The sequence below is a fragment of the Lagenorhynchus albirostris genome, chromosome 1, assembly GCF_949774975.1.
Source record: "Lagenorhynchus albirostris chromosome 1, mLagAlb1.1, whole genome shotgun sequence".
NCBI classification, from domain to species: Eukaryota; Metazoa; Chordata; class Mammalia; order Artiodactyla; family Delphinidae; genus Lagenorhynchus; species Lagenorhynchus albirostris.
The window spans coordinates 122498763-122525721 of NC_083095.1; the positions used below are offsets into that span (position 1 = coordinate 122498763).

General features: G+C 39.1%; 1 protein-coding gene across 10 annotated transcripts in view; it reads right to left on the reverse strand.

The window, feature by feature from the left end:
• The window catches only part of CSNK1G1 (casein kinase 1 gamma 1), a 147227-nt gene that overhangs the window by 57421 nt on the left and 62847 nt on the right, over window positions 1-26959 (reverse strand). For all 10 annotated transcript variants that reach the window (XM_060151648.1, XM_060151655.1, XM_060151627.1 and 7 more), the window contains 2 exons: window positions 18593-18633; window positions 12711-12780 (listed from right to left, as the gene is read on the reverse strand). In XM_060151648.1, coding sequence (XP_060007631.1) covers window positions 12711-12780; window positions 18593-18633 — 111 coding nt within the window. The remainder of the gene's footprint in view (window positions 1-12710; window positions 12781-18592; window positions 18634-26959) is intronic.

Below are 26959 nucleotides of genomic sequence, written 5' to 3' on the forward strand. Positions count from 1 at the left end.
AAGATACCTACAAACTAGTATATAGAAGTGAGGTATGATCTGTGACAGCTGGTGGTGGTCTAGTTATTGACTGATTATTAGGTTATCCCAGCAGCTAACTGAACTGAAATATGGTGTTCTGAGAATTATCTTAGGATTTTGAACAAAGCCTTTATACTCAAATTAGGCTACGAAGCTCCTATAGTTGATGGTGCCTCAATACAGGAGACATGACAAACATAGATGGGCCCCAGCAACTTATTCTCTAACATTTTTTATTATCTGCCTAGACTGTTTTCAATATCTTCAATATTTCAACTGTTTTCCAATCATAATATTCAAATTGACATTTAACTCATTCTATCCCTTTAGTATCTCATCTCTCAAATCCATATTGGATAATAAAGCTAAAAGAACCTCAGCACTGTTTGAAACTTACACCTTCCCATTTGATAAACAGACCCCCATCTTACATTTAAATCAGAAAAATTTTTAATGAAAATATATACATAAAAAGATTAAGGGGGGGCTTCCCTGGTGGCGCAGTGGTTAAGAATCCGCCTGCCAATGAAGGGGACACGGGTTCAAGCCTTGGTCCAGGAAGATCCCATATGCCGCGGAGCAACTAAGCCCATGCGCCACAACTACTGAGCCTGTGCTCTAGAGCCCACAAGCCACAACTACTGAACCCACGTGCCACAGCTACTGAAGCCTGTGCACCTAGAGTCTGTGCTCCACAACAAGAGAAGCCATTGCAATGAGAAGCCTGTGCACCTCAACAAAGAGTAGCCCCCGCTCACCACAACTAGAGAAAGGCCGCGCACAGCAACGAAGACCCAACCCAGCCAAAAATAAATAAATTAAATAAATAAATATAAAAAAAAAAAAAGACTAAGGGGGACTTCCCTGGTGGTGCAGTGGTTAAGAATCTGCCTGCCAATGCAGGGGACACAGGTTCGAGCCCTGGTCCCGGAAGATCCCATATGCCGCGGAGCAACTAAGCACGTGCGCCACAACTACTGAGCCTGCGCTCTTGAGCCCGCGAGCCACAACTACTAAGCCTACGTGCCATGACTACTGAAGCCTGCGTGCCTAGAGCCCGCGCTCTGCAACAAGAGAAGCCACCACAATGAGAAGCCCCTGTACCACAACGAAGAGTAGCCCCCGCTCGCCACAACTAGAGAAAGCCCACGCACGGCAATGAAGACCCAACGCAGACAAAAATAAATTAAAAAAAAAAAAAGACTAAGGAAGTACACATGAGAATAGTAGTTGTGAGTAGAGAGATTAAATCTTTCTTTTATGTATTTTTCTAAACCTTCAATGATATTAGTTTTCTCCATAACTTAACAAAATAATTTTTTAAGTGAAAAAAAATTTTTCCTTTGGGCAAGCTGCACACAGATAGTTGTAAATTCCTTCTTTAAAGTTACTCTCTTTTGGGACTTCCCTGGTGGTCCAGTGGTTAAGACTCCATGCTCCCAATGCAGGGGGCCTGGGTTCGGTCCTGGTCAGGGAACTAGATCCCACACACATGCTGCAATGAAGATGCCACATGCCGCAACCAAGACCCAGCACAGCCAAATAAATATTAAAAAAAAATGTTACTCTCTTATTTAGGTAGCATAGTAAGAGATCTAGAGTCCTATCTTTTCTGAACTATAACTGTTGAGAGTGGAGCCAAGCAATACGTTGACAAATTATAACAACTGTTTCAATGTGACTGTGTCCAAATAATTTTCTACCCGCTGATGGGCCATTTATGTATGAAGATGTGCACTACTACAGCCATTATATTTATGAGAACCACACATAATTCCTACCTTCAAAAGGCTTAAATTCCAGAACTTTTGCCAGGCAGTTCTTGGATGCTCTAAGTTTATAGGTAATAGTGAATATACATGTCTCTGACTACACCAAATCCCTGTAGAAAAAATTTGGAGGACTTCATTCTAATATCTTGAATTATTCATTCATATCTCTATTCTTCTTCCTTAATACAGTTAATCAAGAATTGCTAGCAGAAGCAAATAAAGAAGAGGCTGAGATCTTGAAGAGGAGAGTGTACACATAAAAGAAAGAAGCTGCCACTTAACTTGGTGATCTCACTGCCAGTGAAATCCTGCTGGAAGAGTTTATATACTGAGATTTCATCAATTTGACATCTGTTGAGTCTCTTCTTTGGATTAAGTGATACGCAAATAATACTATAATGAATAAAAGATGCTTCTCACCCTTAAAAAGCTCACAACCCAGGGAACCCTCCTTACATTGTTGGTGGGGATGTAAACTGGTGCAGCCACTATGGAAGACAGTATGGAGGTTCCTCAAAAAAACTAAAAATAGAGTTGCCATATGATATAGCAATCCTACTCCTGGCCATATATCTGTAGAAATCTATAATTCGAAAAGATATATGCATCCTAATGTTCACTGCAGCACTATTTACAATAGCCAAGACATGGAAACAACCTAAATGTCCATCAACAGATGAATGGATAAAGAAGATGTGGTGCATATATACAATGGAATGCTACTCTGCCATAAAAAAGAATGAAATAATGCCATTTGTGGCAACATGAATGGACCTAGAGATTATCATACTATGTGAAGTAAGTCAGAAAGAGAAAGACAAACACCATATGATATCAATTATGTGTGGAAGCTAAAATATGACACAAATTAATTTATCTATGAACAGAAATAGACTCACAGACATAGAGAACATACTTGTGGTTGCCTAGGGGGAGGAGGGTAAGGGAGGAATGGATTGGGAGTTTGGGATTAGCAGATGTAAACTATAATATTAGAATAAACAACAAGGTCCTACTGTATAGCACAAGGAACTATATTCAATATCTTGTAATAAACCATAATAGAAAAGAATATGAAAAAGAATGTATAACTGAATCACTTTGCTGTACAGCAGAAATTAACACACATTGTAAATCAACTATACTTCAATAAAATAAATGGAAAAATAAGTTCACAATCCAGCAGCATATTACACTGTGAAAAGTCCACAGAATGAGGGATATGGCTCTCTCTCTGTAAGTTCTCTCATTACAGTGCCTCAGGGGTAGAATGTGGACTTCCCTGGTGGCTCAGTGGTTAAGAATCCGCCTGCCAATGCAGGGGCATGGGTTTGAGCCCTGGTCCGGGAACTTAGTTGCAGAGCAACTAAGCCCGTGCACCACAACTACTGAGCCTGCGCTCTAGAGCTCACAAGCCACAACTACTGAGCCTGCGCGCCTAGAGCCCGTGCTCCTAACAAGAGAAGCCCCCACACCGCAACGAGAGTAGCCCCCGCTCGCCGCAACGAGAAAGCCCGTGTGCAGCAACAAAGACCCAACGCAGCCATAAATAAATAAATAAATTTATATTTTATAAAAGGGTGGACTATATATAAGGAATAAGGAAGTATTCCTTGCAGTAATTCCTTTTTTTTTTTTTTTTTTTTTGGCTGCACCACTCAGCATGCAGGATAGTTCCCCCATCAGGAATTGAACTCGTGTCCCTTGCATTGGAAGCATGGAGTCTTAACCCCTGGACCACCAGGGAAGTGTCGAGGTAATTCTTATGTTATGCAAACTGAACTAAGCGATAAAAAAGAATAAGGAGTTTTGGTAGCTGCCATGCTAGAGCTGAGATCAGCAAACTATAGCCTTTAGGTCAAATCTGGCCCAACTACTTTTGCATGATTAGAGAACTAAGAATAGTTTCTACATTTTTAAATATTTGAAAAAAATTTAAATAAGAATATTTCAGCAGTGAAAATTACATAAATTTGAAATTTCAGTGTCCATGAATAAATCTTTATTGGAATATAGCTCATTTATTTACAAACTGTTTAAGGCTATGTTTGTGCTACAAGGACAACAAGAGCTGAATATAGATAACACGAGTTGAATAGTTACAACAGAGACAAGTGGCCCACCAAGCCTGAAGTATTTACTATCTGTCCCTTTACACTGTCTGGCTTCCTAAGAAATCTCACCTTCTACACTGCAGGCAGGAGGCAGCTCAACCATTTGTATCTTTCATTTTTGGGGGGCAATGACATTCACTAACATTCCCACAGACTACTGTAATAAACCTTACTTGTGATGTTTCAGTAGTTCATCACTAGTAAGACCACTTCCTTTGAGAATTCAGAGATGAATCCAGTTATGGTAAGGACCAAATATTAATGAATCCTTTGGCCTGGCCCTTGCATAGTGGTTTCAATTCCATTTTACAAAACAAAAATAGGTACGGCAATTGGATTTTTTTTTTCTGGGGTTCTTTTCCAGGTAGTACAAGATGGCTGTGGCCAAGTGTCCCCTCCAAACTGGCACGAAAGGCTGTGGAGTTGTAGAAGCAAAAGTGGTCATTCTCACCAAGCAGGCTCATAACTGTATTTCAACACGACCACATTGAGCTCCTCTGAAAGAAACAAACGTCTCAAGATCACAGATGTGATGGGTTCACCACAGCAGAATTCTGCTCTATTAAGTCAGAGAAAGGACTGGGAAATATTAAGTCACTATTGTTTGAGAATCCATCAAAAATTCTTCAAGAATGAAACTGTTATCTCTTCATTCTGATATTTTTCAAAGCTATAAGAAATGTAAATAGGATATTTCCATTTCTACGGAAAGTTAGATCTTTGGTTTCAATGTAAAACAATGCTGCCTTGTGTTTATATAGCACTTTTTCCTTAAGGATTCAAGGCCTTTACAGACATTACCTCATTCATCCCTGGAAGCTCTGCAAACTCAGTAAGAAAGAGGAGGTTTCCCGTTACATGAATAAGGAAACTGAGGCATAGCAGGGGCACAAGGTTAATAGTAACTCACAGAAAAACAGTGGGAAAACTTGGGCTAAACTTTTCTCCTTGCTCCCATTCTTGGCTGTCTCCACTTACGCACACTGCCTATAATTAGAGATGGCAAGTGTCTAAATCTCCAGTTCTCAAAATGTAATTTCAAGACTGCCCATTTATACTAATTAAGATTGGTTTTCCCTGAATTTAGTGGTATATGTCTCCTCTCTCTGTAATACCTCTGGCAGAGAGACTTCTGAAAAACTTATATATGGCAAGAAAGAATCCAGATTTCACTTTCTTTTACCAAGGTCACTATTTCATCCTTTCTTCTCTTGTTATGAAAACTTTCTGCCCAACTGGAGACGAAAACGTTTCTTCTCAATTCCTTAAAGCACTCCTAACTATTGAACATCTACGCTGACCCATGTTATTTGTTCGTAACTACTCTTGTTGTAGGATTCACTTCTATTTTCAGTAAAATCCCCATCTTTCCAACATCTCTTCAGATGTTCTTATTTTTTATTTTCCTGTGTCCTGCTTCCTGTGTTTGCCCAGCCTATTTATAATTTACTCCTAAGGAAGTCCACAACACTACAGGACGGTTTTGCCAATCTCACACTTTCTCATGATATTCTTCAGATTTATGCTTTATTTCTCTCTTGAAGTAGAACCATGTTCCTGTTAACTTAACAGGTGCCTAGATTCAAAGCTCTTTTTCTGGTACCAACCTATACCTCCTACCTTTTCTGATGACATATAAAACCACTCCTTCCCAGAAACTTCAAAATTGCAGAGTATGAATACTTCTTTTAAAAATTTTATTGGTGTATAGTTGATTTACAATGTTGTGTTAGTTTCAGGTGTACAGCAGAGTGATTCAGTTATACATATACATATATTCTTTCTTTTTCAGATTCTTTTCCCATATAGGTATTACGGAATATGAATACTTTATTCATAGCATAAAGGTTTCAGTGGGTGAAAATGGCTTGGGTGGGGTAGCTCTGAGCTCCTCAGTTGCACATATGGCACAAGTATTCAACCCAAATGATTAATTTACTTTGGAAAGAAATGTTTCAAAACCTAGATCACCCAAGGCCATAAAAGATTTTGGAGGTAACAAAGGCATGAAATTTGGGGGCACCGTATGAAACAGGAAATCCTACTGTTTCGCTGGGGGAAAGTTCTGGGGCTTTGCATCAATTAACACTTTAACAACTATGTCCCACTATTCTATTACAATTAGGCAAGGGGTAATGGGTAGAAGGTGCCCGGCATCTGGCCTCTGCTCGGTATCCACACAAGACAGAAATCTGTAGGAAAACATGGGACAAACACATTCCTAGCTCAGGTTTTCCTACTGTATGACCCTGGGTAAAGTAAGTTACTAAACTTCCCTGTGCTCAAAATGGGAAAAATGAAATAACCATATAAAGTACCTAGTGGGCACTTAAGTTCACTTGCTTTCTCTTTCCAATGAGATTTTTGCCTGGGCTTTGTTACACTGTGAAATTTCAGTAAGTATCTTATTGTCTTTTTAATTTTAAAGATTTTATTTATTTATTTATTGGCCTCGCCACGAGGCTTGCGGGAGTTCCCTGACCAGGGATAGAACCCGTACCCCCTGTAGTGGAAGTGCAGAGTCCTAACCTCTGGACCGCCAGGGAATTCCCTTTTGCTGTCTTTAATTTGAGGATTACCATCTCCTTTACAAGAAAGGCAAAGCAGAATAGTCATTAGCAGATTAGAATAGCTGCTGGAAAGCCAGGACATGGCAGTTCAGGCTTAGATTGTCTATGATATGATATTTATTCCCAGAGCCCCTGAGAATTTTTCCCAGGCAGGTTGCTGGGTAGAAGTGGAAATAAATGTTTAACCAGAGCACGGTGACTACTTCTACTACCTTTAGGATCTGTCAATACAATTAAGAAGCCTCCAGAAGCAAAGAGATCATTGTATTATCTGTTTATATTATAAATCAGGCCTTTCCAAATGCCAAGTGAAGTGATGGGAATTTACCATAACCTACCTTACTACTTTTACTAAAAATATCCAAGCTATTGTTCAAAACCACTGTTCCTAAGAAACAGCTAACTCTGAGAACAGTAACAGAAGGCAACTTTATTGCTCCTTCTGGCTACTTCAGAGGTCTCCACCAGATTTTATCACTTGCACTCTCATTTCTGTCTCTAGAATCCTATTTTCTTGCCATTTGCCTATTCACCCCTCCCCCATCTTCCTTCATTTGCTCCTGCTCTTGCTGACTCATTCCCTCTCCCTTCCTCCCTCTCTCTCCTGCCACTTCAGCTGCATGCTTGGTTCTGGTTTATTCACCTTTTAGTTAATTACCAAACATATACTGACCCGTATTATGTGACCAGTCCCTATCTAGCTATGAACCTTCGTGCTCATACTGTCCCTCTCTTATGTTTAGGGCTCCTCTCTGTTGAGGCCACTGGTTTTGCCTATCTCTGCCCCAAACCTGTCATCCACATGTCCTGTTCCTGTGTGTTAGGACATAAGCAAAAGTGGGAGGTGTGCTGGATAAAAGATTTGTTGGCTGGGAAATTTATAAACTGACAATGTATATACTCTCCTAAGTAAAAGGACACTCAGAGCACAGGGAAACCTAAAAACATTCCCATAACAGGAAAATAAGTTTGAGATTTACCCATGGTGACTATATTACAATTAACCCAACAATGATCACTGAAGAAAATGATAAGAAAATAAGAAAGATGGTTAAAACTCACTGGGTGCTTTCATCTGCTGAATGCAAGGCTTACAGTCTTTAATTACCATGATTAAATACTGTTCTTTCTTGTGAAGCTGGCCCATTGTACCAAACAAATACTGAAGCTACCAGGAGGGCAAGCCAGCCCCAGGGAACCCAGAGTCAATCTTTAAGTCCCTTATTTCTAATCTTGTGTACTCAGAACAACCTATACAAAGTTACATCTGAAAAGAAAAGTATAACTGTGCTCAGTGCCAAAGCCCTTTGTACTGTGAAAAATCAAAACAATGATATAAGAAAAAATGAAGCAAAAATAAGACAAAACTGAAGAATGTATTTGGTTTAGTCACTGGAGAAAACCTAAAACTTTGATGTTCCAACAGTGAGGAAAAGAATAATATAATAATTTTCCGTAGTCATTACATATAGTTGCAGAGTTCACATTTTAAAATACTGTTTTGCTTTGAAATAAATTTGTAAATTCTCCAGCAATATCAGGCTCAATAACTGAACCATAATTTGCAAATAAAAATCTACCCCACCCGCACCCATCCAAATATGTGAAAATAGTAGATAATGTTCCCATTTGGATTCACTGACTACTGGGTGTCCACTTTGCCAGGGTTATATTTATGATGTAATTAACTTAGAAAAATAAGTTTATATCTTCTGAAACTGAGTAAGACCCCAAGTATAAATATCTGCACCAGGATGTTTTTTGCATGGTAACATGGTCTTTAAAGTTTTTAATACAATCTCAGTGTTCAAATAGGTCTTAAAAAGTCACGTAATCTAACTTTCTACCCAGTGCACAAATCTCCCTTATAACATCCAGAATGTATAACTGTTTAACTTCTGCCTGAAAACTGCCCTCCTGCTAAGAGACAGGAAATCCTATTGCATAAGACAGCTTATTCCAGTTCACAATTTGGTTCTTTTCTTCCTACAAGAAGGTGTTTGGAAAGAAAGGAAACACAGTATTGCCCCACTTTATCATCATTTGTTGACCTTATGCCTGAAACTGTTAACACATGGCTCCAGATAAATGGGGACAGAAACAGGTTGCTTGGTGATGGAAGAGGTAAGAGAGAGACCATAAATCCACTGCTGCAGTCTTTTAAAAAATTAGCTATTATAATAACAATACAATAATAATACATGATCAGGGCAAAAAATACAACCAACGTGAAAGGATTAAAGTGTAAACCTAAAGACTGCTTCCCATTTCTAATCATTCTCTTCAAAGATAATCATTAACTTTTTTTTTTTTTTTTTTCCGGTACGCGGGCCTCTCACTGCTGTGGCCTCTCCCGATGTGGAGCACAGGCTCCGGACGCGCAGGCTCAGCGGCCATGGCTCACGGGCCCAGCCGCTCCGCGGCACGTGGGATCTTCCTGGACCGGGGCACAAACCCGTGTCCCCTGCATTGGCAGGCGGACTCTCAACCACTGCGCCACCAGGGAAAGCCCTCTGCTTTTTTTTTAATAGCTAATTCCGTGGTATAAATATATCACCATTTATTTACCCAGACCCATATTGATGACACTTAGATTACTTTCACACTGTTTTAGCTGTGATACAAAGTCAAACTTATCTTACTGAAATTTCTTTCTATAATTTTTATTCTGGAATCCTTTGGAATAAACTTAATCTATCATTTAATAGATCTTTAAACATTTGAAAATCACCATTGTATCATATGCGGAGTAAATGGCAGAACATAAGAAGGAAAAGTTTTGAGTTATATACTCCGGTATATCAATAGGAGAAATGATTTCTTCAAATAAAAACAAGCTACAAGTCTGACAGCGCTAAATGCATGCCTAAATTATGGTCTACAAAGCTGACAGGATATTATACAATGATTAGAAACGTGTATCTAATGCAGCATCAAGACAAATGTTACAATGTTCAGTGAATGAAGACATGCAATTGCATGTGAACTGAGATTAACTATGAAATATGTCTGCATATGAAAAAGAGAAATATTCAAATAAAATGTGGCTGAGTTAGGGTGATAAGGACATGGACCACCATCTCCTTTCAAAATATCCTTTAATATTTCATAATTTGGTTGCTACAATAAATGAAAAAAGGAAAAAATGACAGCTTTTAGGAAGACCAAAATCCTCATTCTCAGTTTCAAGACTCTCAAGGCCCTCTTTCTTCCCTGATTATCTTAGAGATAACCTTCACAGTAAATAATCAGGTCTTGAAATTCTTGATGGCAAAGTTACAATCAGCAAAGAAATCTTGAAGTGTGACTGTCCACTAGAGAACACGACGGTATAGAAGGGAAGAAGTTAGAGATCAAACAAGGAAAAGAAGGGACAATCAGGAAGAGCTCCACCTTAAACCATGTTCACAATCATCCAGTACTACCATTTTTGTTCTATCTACCCATGAGTAGAGAACTGGTATGAATTTCCAGATCATACAGTCAGGGCAATGTAGGGGTCAAAAAGCAAGGTAATGAATAAGACTTTTGTACTTAAGGAAAAAATGGTCAAATTATTCTCAAGCCAACACAGAAGTTCTTATTCTAGGAATTTAAAGTCTCAAGCTATACCAGTGTCCTTTAAATTCATAATCACTCATTTCTCCCCCCAAATTTCATCCATTTATTTCTTAAGTACTGATTAATTCCTTGAACAAATCTAAGTCACAATGGGCTTTTTTTTTCTTTTTAAATATTCCTTGTCATGATATCCAAATATCGTGCAAATCTTCGGCCTGTGCTGAATAATGACAGACGAAGCATCAATGAGTAAAAACAACGATTGCATAATTTTGGTTTGTGTGCTTTCAGCGTGAAAGGCTGTTTATTTACAGTGCCACAGCATCACCTTGGTTCTGAAGAGAAGGGCATATGTGCTCTAGCTGCTCATACATTAACTACTGAGGAGTAACATTGGCAGCTGGGAACTTCACTCTAGAAAAATAGGAAGAGAAATGCTTGTGCCTGTAACTTAGGAAGAAGCTCTAGTGTTCATGCTCACATTTATAGGGAGACATGGTGAAATCTTGTCTACTTTGTCAACTGATCTACTTTCAAAATAAATTTCCTGGCCTCTCGCCTTCTGAGATGGCCCACGCTCTGTGGAGTGTGTCTCTCCCAGGGCCGTTCTCACCTTTTGAGACGGACCACATTCTGTCTACGGAATGTGTATCTCTCTAAATAAATCCACTTTTTACCTATCATAAATAAATAATTTCCCCTTTTCAGCCATCCTCAGGGGAATATCTTTCTTAATAACTTGGCAAAAATCTAAAACGCATGCTTATCAAATCTTCCTAAGTTCCTTCTGTCACCAGAATTCTTCCCAGCTTCCTATTATGTGAAAGAACTATGTAGGGCCCTGAGATACATTTGAGACACCAGGGTGAAGAAGGCACAAGCCTGTTCTTAAGGAGCTTATAGTAGTCTTAGGGAAGGGGCAGGGTGGATATGCAGTTATAATTAAAAAACAGTCAATGTGTAATCATCAGTAACAGAATTAGGATTGAAAAGCATCCGAATACTTAGTAATAATGGGATAAAATAAGATGACACTTAGGAGGTTCTGGTGATCAAAATCAATTATATAACCAGAAAAATTCAGAAAGCCTTGGTTGATGGCAGCTTATGTAAAAAAGACATAAAGGTTTCAACTGAGTAGAACTCCACAAATGCACAAAAGTCAACTATGTAAAATGGCTGTTAAAATAGCTAACCTAGGGGCTTCCCTGGTGGCGCAGTGGTTGAGGGTCTGCCTGCTGATGCAGGGGACACGGGTTCATGCCCCGGTCCGGGAGGATCCCACATGCCGCGGAGCGGCTGGGCCCATGAGCCATGGCCGCTGAGCCTGCGCGTCCGGAGCCTGTGCTCCACAACGGGAGAGGCCACAACAGTGAGAGGCCCGCGTACCGCAAAAAAAAAAAAAAATAGCTAACCTAAATTAATAGAACTATTGTGTCCAGATCAAGGAAGATAATAATCCCACTGCCTCCAAATCCAGAGTTACTGGTGCTGTTTTATGAGGCTCATTTAAGAGGGACATCACAAAACCAGGAGTGTGTGTGTGTGTACATTCATGCTTCCTAGTGGAGCAATGACAGTGAAGTACCTGTTAATCACATAACGCAAAAAACTGAAGGAACTGAAGACATGCAGCTTAAAAGAAGACTTGCAGGTGAGCAGTGGAGGGGCAGCATATAACAGCTGAGATGAATGCATTTGAGCTGTCTGCAAGAACTCATGTTAGGTTCAATGAAAGACAAATGCTCATCCTGGCCTCCCTAGGTTATGACTATGGCTGATTATTGCCATGGTCAGGGTATAAGATGACTTGAATAACACCCAGTGGCTCTTATATAATTGTATATATTTTAGGAAGTGAAACTCAAATTCCTTCAACAGTACCTTCAATAATGGTACTTGAAATAGAAACTATGTTTCAGTCATTCACAAAAAACTGTCACATTGAAGAAGCATAAAGCAGAGGAATGTCTATTAATGTCAAACAATTAAACTAGCACTGGAGGATTTCATCTTCTGCAATAGGAATCCTATGGGTTCAACCTCCTTAGAGTTGGTAACATTTGTTCAGTCAATACATTTTTCTGCAAGCCAGTAAAATATTTCAGAAATTTGACCTTTTTGGTAAAAAAACAGGAATGTTTTTAAAAATTATAAACTTAATTTTTTAAAAATCCTCAGAGGTCATAGGTTATTACAATCATATAGATAGGTCTTCTAAATTAATGAGAACAATAGATAAAGTGACAGTGTTAAGGTATTTCAGAAGATATATTTTAGTAGTATGTCTTTAAAATGGATATATAGTCTCAATGTGGTAAAAACAGCTTGAAAATTACCAACACCGCCTCCTTTCTTTCTGTATACACAAAGGAATGAAAAGAGAATGAATAAACTACCAAAAAGCAAAAACCATTCCATGTGTATTTCAGGTGAATGAAAGCATTCACAGGTTGGTCTGTGGGCAGGCATGGTAGCATAGACCCCCAATCAACTCAACTGCCCTTCTAGATGCCAGAGAGTAAGTAGCTTTTTAGTTGACTATGTGTATTTACCTATCCAGCAAGTAGGGGAGATACATGGTCTGGCAAAAAAGGTAGACAAGAAAATTTACATATGTTGGGCTTCCAGCTAAGCTATATGCTGAATAAATGGAGGAAACATTGACTTACCTGCACTGCCGAGCTGTTTATAAAACCTGTACTCTAAATGAAGCTGTGGAGCACGTGATTTTATTGGTTCCTGAAACCCAAGAAGAGAAATTGTGATCAGATTTAGACAGTTTTTTCATTCCTAGGTTTTCAGAGTAAACCAGGGCTAAGACCACTTAATATTTTAGAGATGATATTCATATATAATAGCATTTTCTTACCACAATTTCTCTTTGAAAGCACATCTAGGGGAAGATGAAGCTGAATTATATACAATCCCTGCCATGGATGTTTAAATAAAAATACTCTGTATGAGACATCACTCAAGGATAGCTCTCTCACCATGAAGTATTCTTCTGAAATATATTCTCCTAGGAAACCAGGTGCCAAATCTTTTAATTAAATACCAGCAAGTAGGGCTTCCCTGGTGGCGCAGTGGTTGAGAGTCCGCCTGCCGATGCAGGGGACACGGGTTCGTGCCCCGGTCCGGGAAGATCCCACATGGCGTGGAGCGGCTGGGCCTGTGAGCCATGACCACTGAGCCTGCGCGTCCGGAGCCTGTTGCTCCACGACAGGAGAGGCCACAGCAGTGAGAGGCCTGCGTACGGCAAAAAAAAAAAAAAAAAAAAAAATACCAGCAAGTATTTCCTTCTTGTTTTATCATGAATTTTGGGTAGTAAATGGTTTTATTATTTATAGAAAAATGATATATGCTCAGGAAAAAATTTCATATACACAAAAATTAGAAAGAAAGTAAAAATAACCTGAGATTCTATCATTTAAAAGAAAAGCACTATTAACATTTTGGTGAATGTTCTTCCAAATATTGATTTATACATATATTTATATATAATATAGACTCAAAAATGTATTTTAAATAAATGAGAGCATACTATATTTGGTGTTCTATGTCTTTAAATTCAACATGTGATGATGACATCATTCCATAACAGTAAGTAAAACTATACATTAGTGTGTGTGTGTGTGTGTGTGTGTGTGCATGTGTGTACATACACACAAACCTTAACTTTTGGACATTTGAACTGTTTTCAGTTTTCAGTATTATGAATAAAGCTGTAGGAACAGTGTTATGTATATTTATTTTTACACTTTAGAGAATTAAAGACTGTAAATGCAACTAAGATATGTAACTTGTAACTTTAATTAATACAGTGTTCAAGTTTTTAAAAATAGAGTTTTCTAAAGAGCCCAAAGATAAAGCAGCCATACTACCACACTTTGCTCTATACCAAACTTCAAGAATTGGCTGGCTAATCGTTCTGAATTGACAGTATATCAGGCAACTAGTTAACAAGAAAATCAAACATTACCCTGAAAGATACATCTGTATATCCATTAGGATGGCTAATATGAAAAACACAGAAAATAGCAAGTGTTGGTAAGGATGTGGAGAAATTGGAACCCTTGTGCACTGCTGGTGGGAATGTAAAATGGTGCAGCTACTGTGGAAAACAGTACAGCAATTTCTCAAAAAATTAAATATAGAAGTCCACATGATCCAGCAATTCCACTTCTGGATATACACCTAAAAGAACTGAAAACTCAGACTCAAAATGATATTTGTAGACCCATGTTTGCTGCAATATAATTCGCAATAGTCAAAAGGTGAAAGCGACCCAAGTATCTATAAACAAATGGATGGATAAATAAAATGTGGCTACATTTTGTTCCATATGTGTGATGGCATATTATTTAGCCATAAAAAGGAAGGACATTCTGACACACGCTACAAAATGTATGACCCTCAGGGATGGTATGTTGAGTGAAATAAGCCAGACGCAAAAGGACAAACACTGCATGATTCTACTTGTATTAGGTACCTAGAATAGTGAAATTCATAGACAGAAAGTTGAATGGTGGTTGCCAGGAGCTGGGGGGAGAGGGGAATGCTGCTGGTATTTAATGAGTACAGCATTTTAGTTGAGGAAGGTGAAAAAAAAGTTCTAGAGATGGATGATAGTGATGGGTGCACACCAATGTGAATGTACTTAATGCCACTGAACTGTACAACTAAAAATGGTTAAAATGGTAAATTCGAGAATCAATTCCTTATCAGATATATGATTTTCACATATTTTCTCCCATTCCATGGGTTATCTTTTCACTCTGTTCAGAGTCCTCTGATGCACAAAAGTTTTTGATAAAGTCCAACCTATCTATCTTTTCTTACTTGTGCTTTTTTGTGTTATATCCAAGAAATCACTGCCAAATCTAACCTTATGAAGCTTTTCCCCTAAGTTTTCTTCTAAGATATTTATAGTTTGGCTCTTATGTTTAGGCCTTTGACCCATTTTGAGTTAATTTTTGTGTATGATATAAAGGGTCTCACTTCACTGCATGTTTTCACTTCACTCCAGTGTTCCCAACACCATTTGTTGAAAAAAACTGTCCTCTCCCCATTAAATGGTTATTTGTCCTATTTTTAATATAGGCTCAAAGGAAGGAGAGTTCCACAGCTTCCCTTATTAATTCATGCTGGTGTTTAACAAGTTTCATGGTTTAGAAGGTCTTTATATGTAACTGCAATCTCCACTTACTGAAAGTTTAGCCTATTTCTCTTACATCCTCAATAACAAAGACAAAACAGCTCCCGAATAACCTGTGAATACTATAACAGCTATCTTCAAATAACAAAGCTATTCAGTCATTTCTTAAACTTCCTTTATTCAGGCAAAGTAATTTAAATTTTTTTAACCTTTCCTCACTGGTCCTACTTTTTAGTTATTTGATCACCCCTGAAAGCTCTTCCTGAACCCACTTGAAGTTTTCTGCATTTTTCTTAAAATATAGAATCCATAAATCACAGAATTCAGAACTTTCCTTGAAGTTATCTAGTCTACACCTTTGCTTCTAGGAAGGTTTTATCTAAATCAATTCAGGTAGGCTAGAATACTTCAAAGCCCTAAGGAGCTCTATGAAAGAACTCATACCCTTCTCTGATTGCAAAATCAGCAAGCATCAGAGTTGGCCTTCAAGTTTCTCAAGATTCTTGTATTCCAAAAAAATGTATTGAAGACTATACTGTAGAGTCACTTCCTTATTCATTTATCTCTTCAGTTATAGAGTCTCCATTCAGGTTTTAGATCTTCTAATATATCACCATCAAAGCAGCCAATTTCAGAATTTGTCTTTTAGCAAAATCATTAATAATTCACAAGAAACCAAAAGAGACAGTGATGACAAATTGATATGAAACCAGAGGTTGATCTAAACACTAGAAAGAGGAGTGTTCTTTCTGGAGAAACAGTCTTGAATTCGAACAAACCACAACAGTCAATGAATTTTAAAAAACACAGATCCTTCTTCAAACCTAATACCTTCAAACTTCATACTGGAGACATTAATAGGAAATATTCAATCTGATCTTGGGTAAATAAGTTAACAGATTAAAAAAAGCAATATCTCTTTAGAGTTATAGGGCTAAAAGTGGGTGTACATACACATCACATATATTCAGACATGAGGGGCTTTTTATCACAGACAGAAGGACTTACATCCTTCAGCCAACCCCTTCAGCACGTAGTCGTAGCCTGCTCAACCAACTGGAGCTTCAAGTGCTCTTCTGAAAGCACTATGAATAAAGGACACTGCAAACAATCTATAAGATTGTAAAAGGCAGTAGGATTAGCAGCATGGAGAGAAAACTCTTTAAACAACTGTTAGAAAACCTCTGTTAAAAAGAACCCCAGAAACCTCAGTGATAGGGGTAAAGGAGGGGTTCATCACACTGGTTTGTTTACACTGTATCTGATTTTTAAAAAAAAGTTCCTAGAAATCCAAGAAACAAGAGCCCACAATGAAGATCCAAACAAAGTAGAACTGAAACACTACCAGCCCCGGCTTCCTTGTATTTCTGTGCCAGATGCTGATTACATTTCCATAGAGGGCTGGCTATTTGCCAGAATCATGGTTATTCTGGAACACACACGCCTGCCTGAAATCCTAAACTGACAGCAGACGGCTACCTTGTAGGACTGTAATGCTTAAGGCAAATTTTGCTGTTACAGTGAAAAGAGCTCAATTACTGCCATCATATCTCCCACAGAGAATACAGCCCCACAGCAAGAGAGGAGGCCCATAGACAAGATTGTCATCCTCTAAAAAGCCCTTATTTAAGGTTTATTTGGAAGAGAAATGAGGTACTGAGGCACACCATACTAGATGACATGAAGTCTATCTACCTTTAACTCTTGGCCATACAAAGAATAAAACTTTAATAAAATGTAAGTGAAATGCAATAGTCAGTCATGTCAATAATGTTATGCAACCTTATCTAAACAGGTCAACTAGTATGAACCTGGAAAGAGGAATCTAGATAGAATGAGTTGCCCCTAACAGAAAGCCTCAGAAGAAGTCTTGATAAATAAGGGGACAATAACAAATATACAGTATTGAGGCAACATTTTAAAGTGTTTTAGGGGCTGCTTCTCCCTATTACTAGTCCCAAAGAATCAAAATTATTCCAACTTGGGGCTTCCCTGGTGGCGCAGTGGTTGGGAGTCTGCCTGCCGATGCGGGGGACTCGGGTTCGTGCCCCGGTCCGGGAGGATCCTGCGTGCCGCGGAGCGGCTGGGCCCGTGAGCCATGGCCGCTGGGCCTGTGCGTCTGGAGCCTGTGCTCCGCAGTGGGAGAGGCTGCAGTGGTGGGAGGCCCACGTACCGCAAAAAAAAAAAAAAAAAAATTATTCCAACTTAACAAAACAATAAAACAGAAAAAGTAAAAAAGAGATGAACTAGATAACACTTTCACAGAATAATCAAATTCCCATAAATACAAATATACAGTTAATTCCTTGACATTCAAGCTGAGAAAAATATTTGGTCTGCATTGTTACATGCATTGTCTCTCTTCCTGCTCCAATTTCTCCAACAAAAGTTCCAAGTCAACAAACAAAACACTTGGTTCCCAAGGAGCTACCTGCTCTAAGACCTGCTCCCTGTCCACCTCTTTGTAGAGAAACTAATCTGATGCCTGTCAGTTCTTCACAGGACAACTCTAACTCCTCCACAGACAAGCTTAATGAGAGGAAAGGACCGACCACAGAGCAGGTGTGGATGTGGTAGGGGCAATTCATTAGAAAAGAACAGCAATTACCACAAGATACTTCCTTCAACTATTAACGCCTCTGCCTTCCAACTAATAAAGCCCAAAACTACCTTCAGATCCTGGGAAATGTACTAGGATTTATTAGGAGGACAATATTTACACAGTTTCATAGAAACTAGTTATATAAAGCATTTCATATGGCTAGAAATGGTTTTTCATCAACCTTACATATAAGATAAAGAACTGTTTCTTCTAAAACTATTAATCCTTAAAAATAACAGAATTATTCTTTTTTAACAGGATGTTATTTTCAATGACTAGGTTAGTTATTCATAAGATTAGCAATGACAAAACCAATTGAACTCTTTGCTTCAAATCTGCCCACGTAATGTGTTTTTCACGTTTGACAGCTTTTTAAGGCAATGATTAGATGATCACATTCAGAAGTATATTAATAAATACCTTACATTTTTAAAATGGATAAGTCATATTCAAGAATAAGAAAATTATAAAAAAAAAATAGCACTGTGAAAGGTACAAAGTTTACAGCAGTTACTAGGGGTTTTTTTTTCCTTCCAGCTATGTTTTATAAACTTTTTTTGATTTATCATTGCTAACACTATAGTTAGCATCCTCTAACTATATAGTGTTTTACAGTATACAGTGATTCATCACTGTAACACTATATATATTTGAAGGAAATGACTATGTGGGATCATATGCAAGGAAAAATAACATTAGTATTTTTGTGAATGGTTACAATTATTTCCTGTAAAAAGATATGTGAAGGGTGAGAGCACTAAAACATAATTACCACAAATACAGATTCTACTCACCAGTTTGATAGCTACATATTCATTGGTGTAGAGATTTTTACCTAGGGGAAAAGCAGAATGTATATGTTTTAGTGACATTTATTCTGGGAAATGCAAAGCAAAATCTTAGCTTACAGGGTCATGAGAAAGGTCACATTCCCAACGCTGTTCACATATATGAAACATGATTTGTAAGTGAAAAGCCAAACAGAGATAATGAGGCCCAGCAAGACACGAACAAAAACAGCTTGAGAATTTGAAAATTTAAGCTAGACATGAGAATCTTTTATTTTAAAGAAAACAAATCTCAGGGACTTCCCTGGTGGTCCAGTAGTTAAGACTCCACGCTCCCAATGCAGGGAGCCAAGGTTCCATCCCTGGTCAGAGAACTTGATCCTGCATGCATACCTCAGCTAAGAAGTCTGCATGCCACAATTAAGAGTCCACATGTGGCAACAAAGATCCCGCATGCCACAACTAAGACCTGGCGCAGCCAAATAAATAAATAAATATTTTTTTAAAAAATGAAAGAAAAGAAAACAAATCTCTTTGTCTGTCACACACACATTTTGTTATTTAATATTTCCCAACTATTGAGCTATGAGGCAACCCAAGAAGAAGAAATGCCAGAATTACAAAGATAGAGAGATTTTAACTCTTGGCACAAAAAACACAAACCCTCATTTTTCTAACTCACTGACAAGTAAGGTTTTCTTATTTTTTGTCATGGTATTTAGTATCAACTTTAGTTGGCATAAAGGACAGTGTGAAATAAAACAAATTATTGGCCTACTCCTTTTGGAAAACTCATCTACTGTCTCTAAGTAGATGATTCTCAAAGCTGTTTTGACTCTTCACCAGAACTCAAGCTCTACACCTTCACCTATATGCAGAAACAGCTCTCCACCCAGACAACACTTAACTCAAAGTTCTTCCTGCAGTTGCAACCTTTTTCCTCTCAACTTCTCTACTTACAGAAATGGAATCAATATTCTTCTGTACTAGACATCTAGAGTCAGAACTTGGGGTGAGTATAAGAGCAACAACCATCAGTTAGTGAGCCCACAGTACATGCTGGGTCCTTAGCTACCTTTACCTCTTCAACTCCATTAGTCCTTGAAGGCTAATTTTAATTCCTTGTGAGTGCTTAGTATAGACCATATAGCTCAGCCACTGCACTGGACTTCACATTGCTTCTTATATATCTGTCCTATCTTATTCAGCTGGACTATAAATATCTTGAGAGTAGCGATTTTATTTAATGGATCTATCAATGCCCTATGGTGCTTAACACCATGTTCTGCACATCTCAGACACTCAAAACCTTGACTGATTAGAAGTTATAAGTACGTATAGTATGACTACTTTTTAAATAATACATGTAGGTAAAGGTTACATATACACATAAATGTACATATATATATGTACATAGCTGAATATATATGCATGGAAAAGGATACATAAAGATGTATTAAGGTACTAAGATGACTGTTTCTGGGCTTCCCTGGTGGTGCAGTGGTTGAGAGTCTGCCTGCCGATGCAGAGGACACGGGTTCGTGTCCCAGGCCAGGAAGATCCCACATGCCGCGGAGCGGCTGGGCCCATGAGCCATGGCCGCTGGGCCTGCGCGTCCGGAGCCTGTGCTCCACAACAGGAGACGCCACAACAGTTGAGAGGCCCGTGTTCCGCCAAAAAAAAAAGAAAGATGACTGTTTCTAATTTTCATATAATATAGGTTGTTTTGATAATGAACAAAAAACAAACCCTGCATTTTGGGAACAAAAGGCTGCTTGTAATATTGATTATTTTTAACAAGCTGTAGACAATAAATGGCCATTATACTTTTAATACAGTTAAAATTACACCATTATACTTTTAATACTGTTATCAGTTTTCCCAGTACTTTTATGTGGAGAAGAGTACACTAACTTAGGAATAACTTTTGTCTGCAAAGAACATTAATAGAGAGGATTCACAGGTTGCCAGACAAACACCTAAGACATTATAAGATGAATAACTTCTTTTTTAAAGGAGCAAAAGTAGAAAATAGCCATTTTTTCCCTCTCTGTATTAATTGTATTAAGTTCTAAAAGTTAATTTGTGTTTCTGATTAATGTTCCCACCAAAATCATTTTAAAAAATATATTTGATGAAATTGTGAAAAGGATACCAACAACCGGGAGAGGACGAGATGAGGTAGTAACAGCCAGCTCCCAGGCAGATTAAAACTCCAGCTTGGCCACAGACTTCTTCCATGCGAGATAGGATGCTGCATAAAGATTTGTCAGGAAAGCCCTTCCCGGCACGGTATAAGCACAGTTATTGTGATCTAAAACTTATTTTAGCAAAGGGCTGACCCTAAAAACTCATTACTGCTTAGAGGAAAATGGTCAAGTTTAAAACTGTAAATGTGTTTGGGGAGGGGGATGTCTTTCCGAATTGGACACTCCCCCCCAGTTTTAGCAGTAAGAATTACTGGGGGGTAGGGAAGTAGGGGCACCGAAATTCACCCCTTACTCATTTAGAGTACAATATGACTTCACTGTTAAAGAATTAAATTAATTTTTGAAGTATATGCTTAAAGTAACAGATCTTTAATTCAAATAGATTACAACTTTTTTTTTTTTTTTTTTTTTTTTTTTTTGCGGTACGTGGGCCTCTCACTGCTGTGGCCTCTCCCGTTGCGGAGCACAGGCTCCGGACGCGCAGGCTCAGCGGCCATGGCTCACGGGCCCAGCCGCTCCGCGGCATGTGGGATCTTCCCAGACCCGGGCACGATCCCGTGTCCCCTGCATCGGCAGGCGGACTCTCAACCACTGCGCCACCAGGGAAGCCCAGATTACAACTGTTAAAGTGAATTGAGATGGTGGTATCAGTGTAAGCCTAGTAATCAGTCTGGATTCTGATCTGTGAGCAAGAAAAGAGAGAAGGCAATCACAGGAGTCTCAGAAAGGATGTACTTTCCTTTCTTTCTCCCACCACCTCCCCACAGAGTGTGAAAAAATGAGTAGAATTTTAACAGTTGGAGAAGGGAGAAAAACACATCTCAGGGAGAAGAAACTGTATGAGCAAAACAATAAAAATGAGAAAACAGACGGTTTAGGAAGAGAATGGGCGATGGTCTTGGGGTAGATGGACCATAAGTTGCACCATGAAGATCAGGAAGGAGTAGGGATGGGCAAGGAGTGGTTAGGGCAGCAAAAGAAACTAGAAAAGTAAGGGTGAGTCCACATTAGGAAAGTCCTCAATGCCATCTTAAAACTTAAAATGAAAAGTTTCTGAGTAGGTAGTGACATGATCAGATCTCTGATTTAGAATAACTATACCTCCTTTGTAAAGAGGTATAAAAGATTAACCAGAAAAACAAGACACCAGACGTAAGGGAAAGTATTTGAGTATTTAATACCCCTCATATGCAAATATCAGACACCTAAGATGAGCAACACTCACTTCTCACCCTTCAGAGACTGTATTCTAGATCCTCACGTAAGACCCTGCACATGGTGCCTCAGAGTTTGATAAATAAATCATATAAAGTGATAAGTGTTAAAAAAAGAAATATGAACAAGTCAGTAGATGACTTAGATGAGGGAGGGTAAAGCATTTGGGCACAATGGCACTTGAGGTGAGCCTCTGAGGACGAACAGGAGAGGATAAAGAGCATTTCTTATAAAAATACTAATTTGAACATTGAGGTGGAGAAATGATAGAAAATGCAGAGAATGTGATAAAGTATGAGTGGACCAATATGAAAGGAGCACAAAGCATATGGGGGAGAATGGTGAGAAATGAAGCCAGAAAAATCCATTCGAACAGAGTATGAATAACCTTGAAAGCCAGCTTCTTGCTCTGAAGTAAATACTTTTCCTAAATCCTCACTTTTTTTGAAGATTTGGGGGAATCTTTTTTTTTAAAAAATAGTAAAACAAACTTGTTATATTATAGAAATCGTGCAGGGGCTTCCCTGGTGGCTTGGTGGTTAAGAATGCACCTGCCAATGCAGGGGGCACAGGTTCGAGCCCTGGTCTGGGAGGATTCCACGTGCCACGGAGCAACTGGGCCTGTGAGCCACAACTACTGAGCCCACGTGCCACAAATGCTGAAGCCCATGCGCCTAGAGCCTGTGCTCTGAAACGGGAGAGACCACTGCAATGAGAGGTCCATGCACCACAGCGAAGGCCCACACGCAGCAACGAGGACCCAACGCAGCCAAAAAGAAAAAAGAAAAAAAGAAAGAAAGAAATCCTGCATAGTTTTCTTTTGGAGGAAAAACAACCAACCAAACAAGAGTTCAAAGAAATCCCAGGCACTTACGGATCTGCTTATTCCAGAGTCTAGAAGGCCTCACGAATCAGAGGGGAACCTTTTCCTCATTTTCCCTGTGTTCAGCTGGGCGGCCCGGTTTTCACAGCTCAGTTTACCTTCAACAGTGTGACCTTTACATCTCCTGTGAAGGTGGGAAAGAGTAGCTGCCGGGCGATGCCAGGGAAGGAGGGGATTTAGTGATGCAACTGCTCCATATATATATATATGTATATACTTGCAACTACTCTTCCTGTTTTTAGCACCTTCTGCATCCCAACTTTTTGAAATTCCTACTGTCTCCAATTCTTGAACTTATTGATATCTGGTGTATTCTATGTTACAAACTGGCCTACCCATTAAATCATTCAGCTTTCTCTGGACTGCTAAATTAGTTACCACTTAACTGCTTTCCAGCTTCCAGAATTTTGTTAAAATTTCTCACCTGTTTTTATCTTCTCTCTCTCTCTCTTTTTGGTTCCTGGTGGTTTTTATGCCTTAAAAAAAAATCCCTTTTCTAAATATACATTATAAAACTGAGGCAGTGACTTCCCCTGGTGGTGCAGTGGTTAAGAATCCACCTGCCAATGCAGGGGACACAGGTTTGAGCCCTGGGCCAGGAAGATCCCACATGCCGCAGAGCAACTTAGCCCATGCGCCACAACTACTGAGCCTGCGCTCTAGAGCCCGCAAGCCACAACTACTGAGCCCACGTGTCACAACTACTGAGAAGCCCGCGCACCACAACGAAGAGATGCCCCCGCTCACTGCAACTAGAGAAAGCTCACGCGCAGCAATGAAGACCCAATACAGTTAAAAATAATAAATTAATTAATTTTAAAAAATAAAATAAAACTGAGGCAGCACTCAGTTTCATCAACTTACACATATATTATAATTAGTTATTCATGCATCTTTTCACCTCCACTAGGCAGTGAATTTCCTAAGGACAAGAATGTTCCACTCATCTGTTTATCCCTAACGACCAACATGGTAACTGATATATAGTAGGTAACAGATGCTTGCTGAAGTGAACCAAATTGACTTGATATACAGAGAAGGTTCTTCTGAGAAAGTTTTAGGGCAATTAAAAAAAAATTTAGTTTAGAATCAGATTATGGATAATCCTAAGTGTGATACAGGAGTTTTGACTTCATTATTCAACATGTGAAATCACCAAAGATATTTGTGCTAAGAGGAAACGTATAGTGGTGAAAGTTGTATTTTAAAAATATTAATCTGGTCCCAATGTATACAATAAAAGAGACAAGAATACCTACGAAGAAAATGAATAGGAAGTTTTTATAGTAGAACATTTAAAGAATAACATCTACCACACAGTGTGGTTATGATGATTACACGAGTTAGAATATGTGAAAGTACTTTGTAAACTGCAATGTCCTAGATAAATCTAATTTTTATGACTTCTATTATCACAGCAAGTATGATGCAATAATTCCTTGAAGATAACTTTAAAAAACAGGATTTATAATCAAGGCATTTAGAAGAAAAAACTAACAACCTTTGGATTACATATAAACATGAGGGAAAAGGAAAATAGAAGGGTTAAAGTTGATGCTTTTAATTAGAGGAGAACAGAAAGAAAACCAGGAGAGTAGGCAACGATCGTTTCACTCTACCATGATGCCTTCCTCCAAGTTCTCACTGAACCTAAAAGCAGCAGAGAAATTATGAAATGCCTCTCAGCTTCAATTTTTGTACCTGTATAAAAGAATATAGACACAGAAGCATGACACAGCTTATGTAACACCAACCATGATAGCTGATACATTACAAAATGCTAGCTTGCTTTTGTTTGCTTACTTTCTCTGCTTATTTCAAAACAAGCTGAATACCTCACCCTCTTAAAAAGCAATTATCCTTATTCCTAAGAGGCCCTGGAGGTGACTAGATAATTCTCCTGAGCTATGCATCATTCAAATGAATTCCTTTGCCAGGGGGCATCATTAAGACTGAAGAGGTCAGGGGAATTCCCTGGCAGTCCAGTGGTTAGGACTCCATGCTTTCACTGTCGTGGCCTGGGTTGAATCCCTGGTCAGGGAACTAAGATCCCACAAGCCATGCGGTGTGGCCAAAAAAAAAAAAAAGACTAAGAGGTCAATACAAAACACAGCCAAGTGGAAGGCTAGACAAACACTAAGCCACTATTCTCAGTGATACACAAAAATTTTGCTCTGGAAGAATTTAATTACAAAGATAGAGGGTTACAATCCTGCCCATTTAAAATGAATGACTGCTTCATCATACAAAAAATTATATATACATATGAATGATATATCAATAAATGTGAGAAAGGCAGTTTACTGAACAGAAAAATACCATTGATGAGGTGGCATAATCCCAAGCACTCAAAGCTTTTAGTTGCTGCACAAAATTCACAATGCTTCCCAAGGTCACTTCCTGGCCATGGGTTCTTTTATCGTTAATGTAAAAGAAACTGCATTACATAGTAGTTTTGGGAGCTTTACATCCAAACTCAGCCCTTTTGAAGCAGCAGTCTTAGATGTGAAGCTACCCATAAAATCCACTGCATGAAGACTTCCTGTTTCAGTAAATCGCCTACAGAGACAACATTTATGGTAAGCTTCATCAGACAAAGCACTATTTCAAAGAACCAGCAGGTGTCAGTTCTCAGAGTCACGCTGATAAAGGAACATACAAGCCTGGGTTCCCAGTTTAGTTAGATCTCCAGCTGTCAGATTTCTTGCCGTAAAGTGAAAGTAGTACATTTATAAATTACTACCTAGAACTTGTCAGAAAAAAAAAAAAATCCAGCCAAATGAATGTGAGGCAATTAGTAGTTAAAACAAGAAACCCATCTATGGTTCAAGATGGCGGAGCAGAAGGACGTGCTCTCACTCCCTCTTGTGAGATCACTGGAATCATAACTAACTGCTAAACAATCATTGACAGGAAGACACTGGAACTCACCAAAAAAGATATCCTACATCCAAAGACAAAGCCACAGTGAGACGGTAGGAGGGGCATAATCACAATAAAATCAAATCCCATAACTGCTGGGTGGGTGACTCACAAACTGGAGAACACTTATACCACAGAAGTTCACCCACTGGAGTGAAGGTTCTGAGCCCCACGACAGGCTTCCCGACCTGGGGGTCTGACAACGGGAGGAGGAATTCCTAGAGAATCACACATTGAAGGCTAGCAGGATTTGATTACAGGACTTCGATAGGATTGGGGGAAACAGAGGCTCCACTCCTGGAGGGCACACACAAAGTAGTGTGAGCATTGGGACCCAGGGGAAGGAGCAGTGACCCCATAGGAGACTGACCCAGACCTACCTGCTAGTGTTGGAGGGTCTCCTGCAGAGGCGGGGGTGGCACCTGTGCCTCACCACAAGGACAAGGACATTGGCAGCAGAAGTTCTAGGAAGTACTCCTTGGCGTGAGCCCTCCCAGAGCCCACCATTAGCCCCACCAAAGAGCCCAGGGAGGCTCCAGTGTTGGGTCGCCTCAGGCCAAACAACCAACAGGGAGGGAACCCAGCCCCATCCATTAGCAGACAAGCTGATTAAAGTTTTACTGAGCTCTGCCCAAAAGAGCAACAGCGGGCTCTACACACCACCACTCCCTCCCATCAGGAAACTTGCACAAGCCTCACAGATAGCCTCATCCACCAGAGGGCAGACAGCAGAAGCAAGAAGAACTACAATTCTGTAGCCTGTGGAAGGAAAACCCCATTCACAGAAAGTTACACAAGATGAAAAGGCAGAGGACTTTGTATCAGAGGAAGGAACAAGATAAAACCCCAGAAAAACAACTAAATGAAATGGAGATAGACAACCTTCTAGAAACAGAATTCAGAATAATGATAATGAAGATGATCCAGGGCCTTGGAAAAAGGATGGAGGCAAAGATCGAGAAGATGCAAGAAATGTTTATCAAAGACTTAGAAGAATTAACAAACAGAGATGAACAATACAATAACTGAAATGAAAAATACACTAGAAGGAATCAATAGCACAATAACTGAGGTAGAAGAATGGATAAGTGACCTGAAGACAGAATGGTGGAGTTCACTGCTGCAGAACAGAATAAAGAAAAA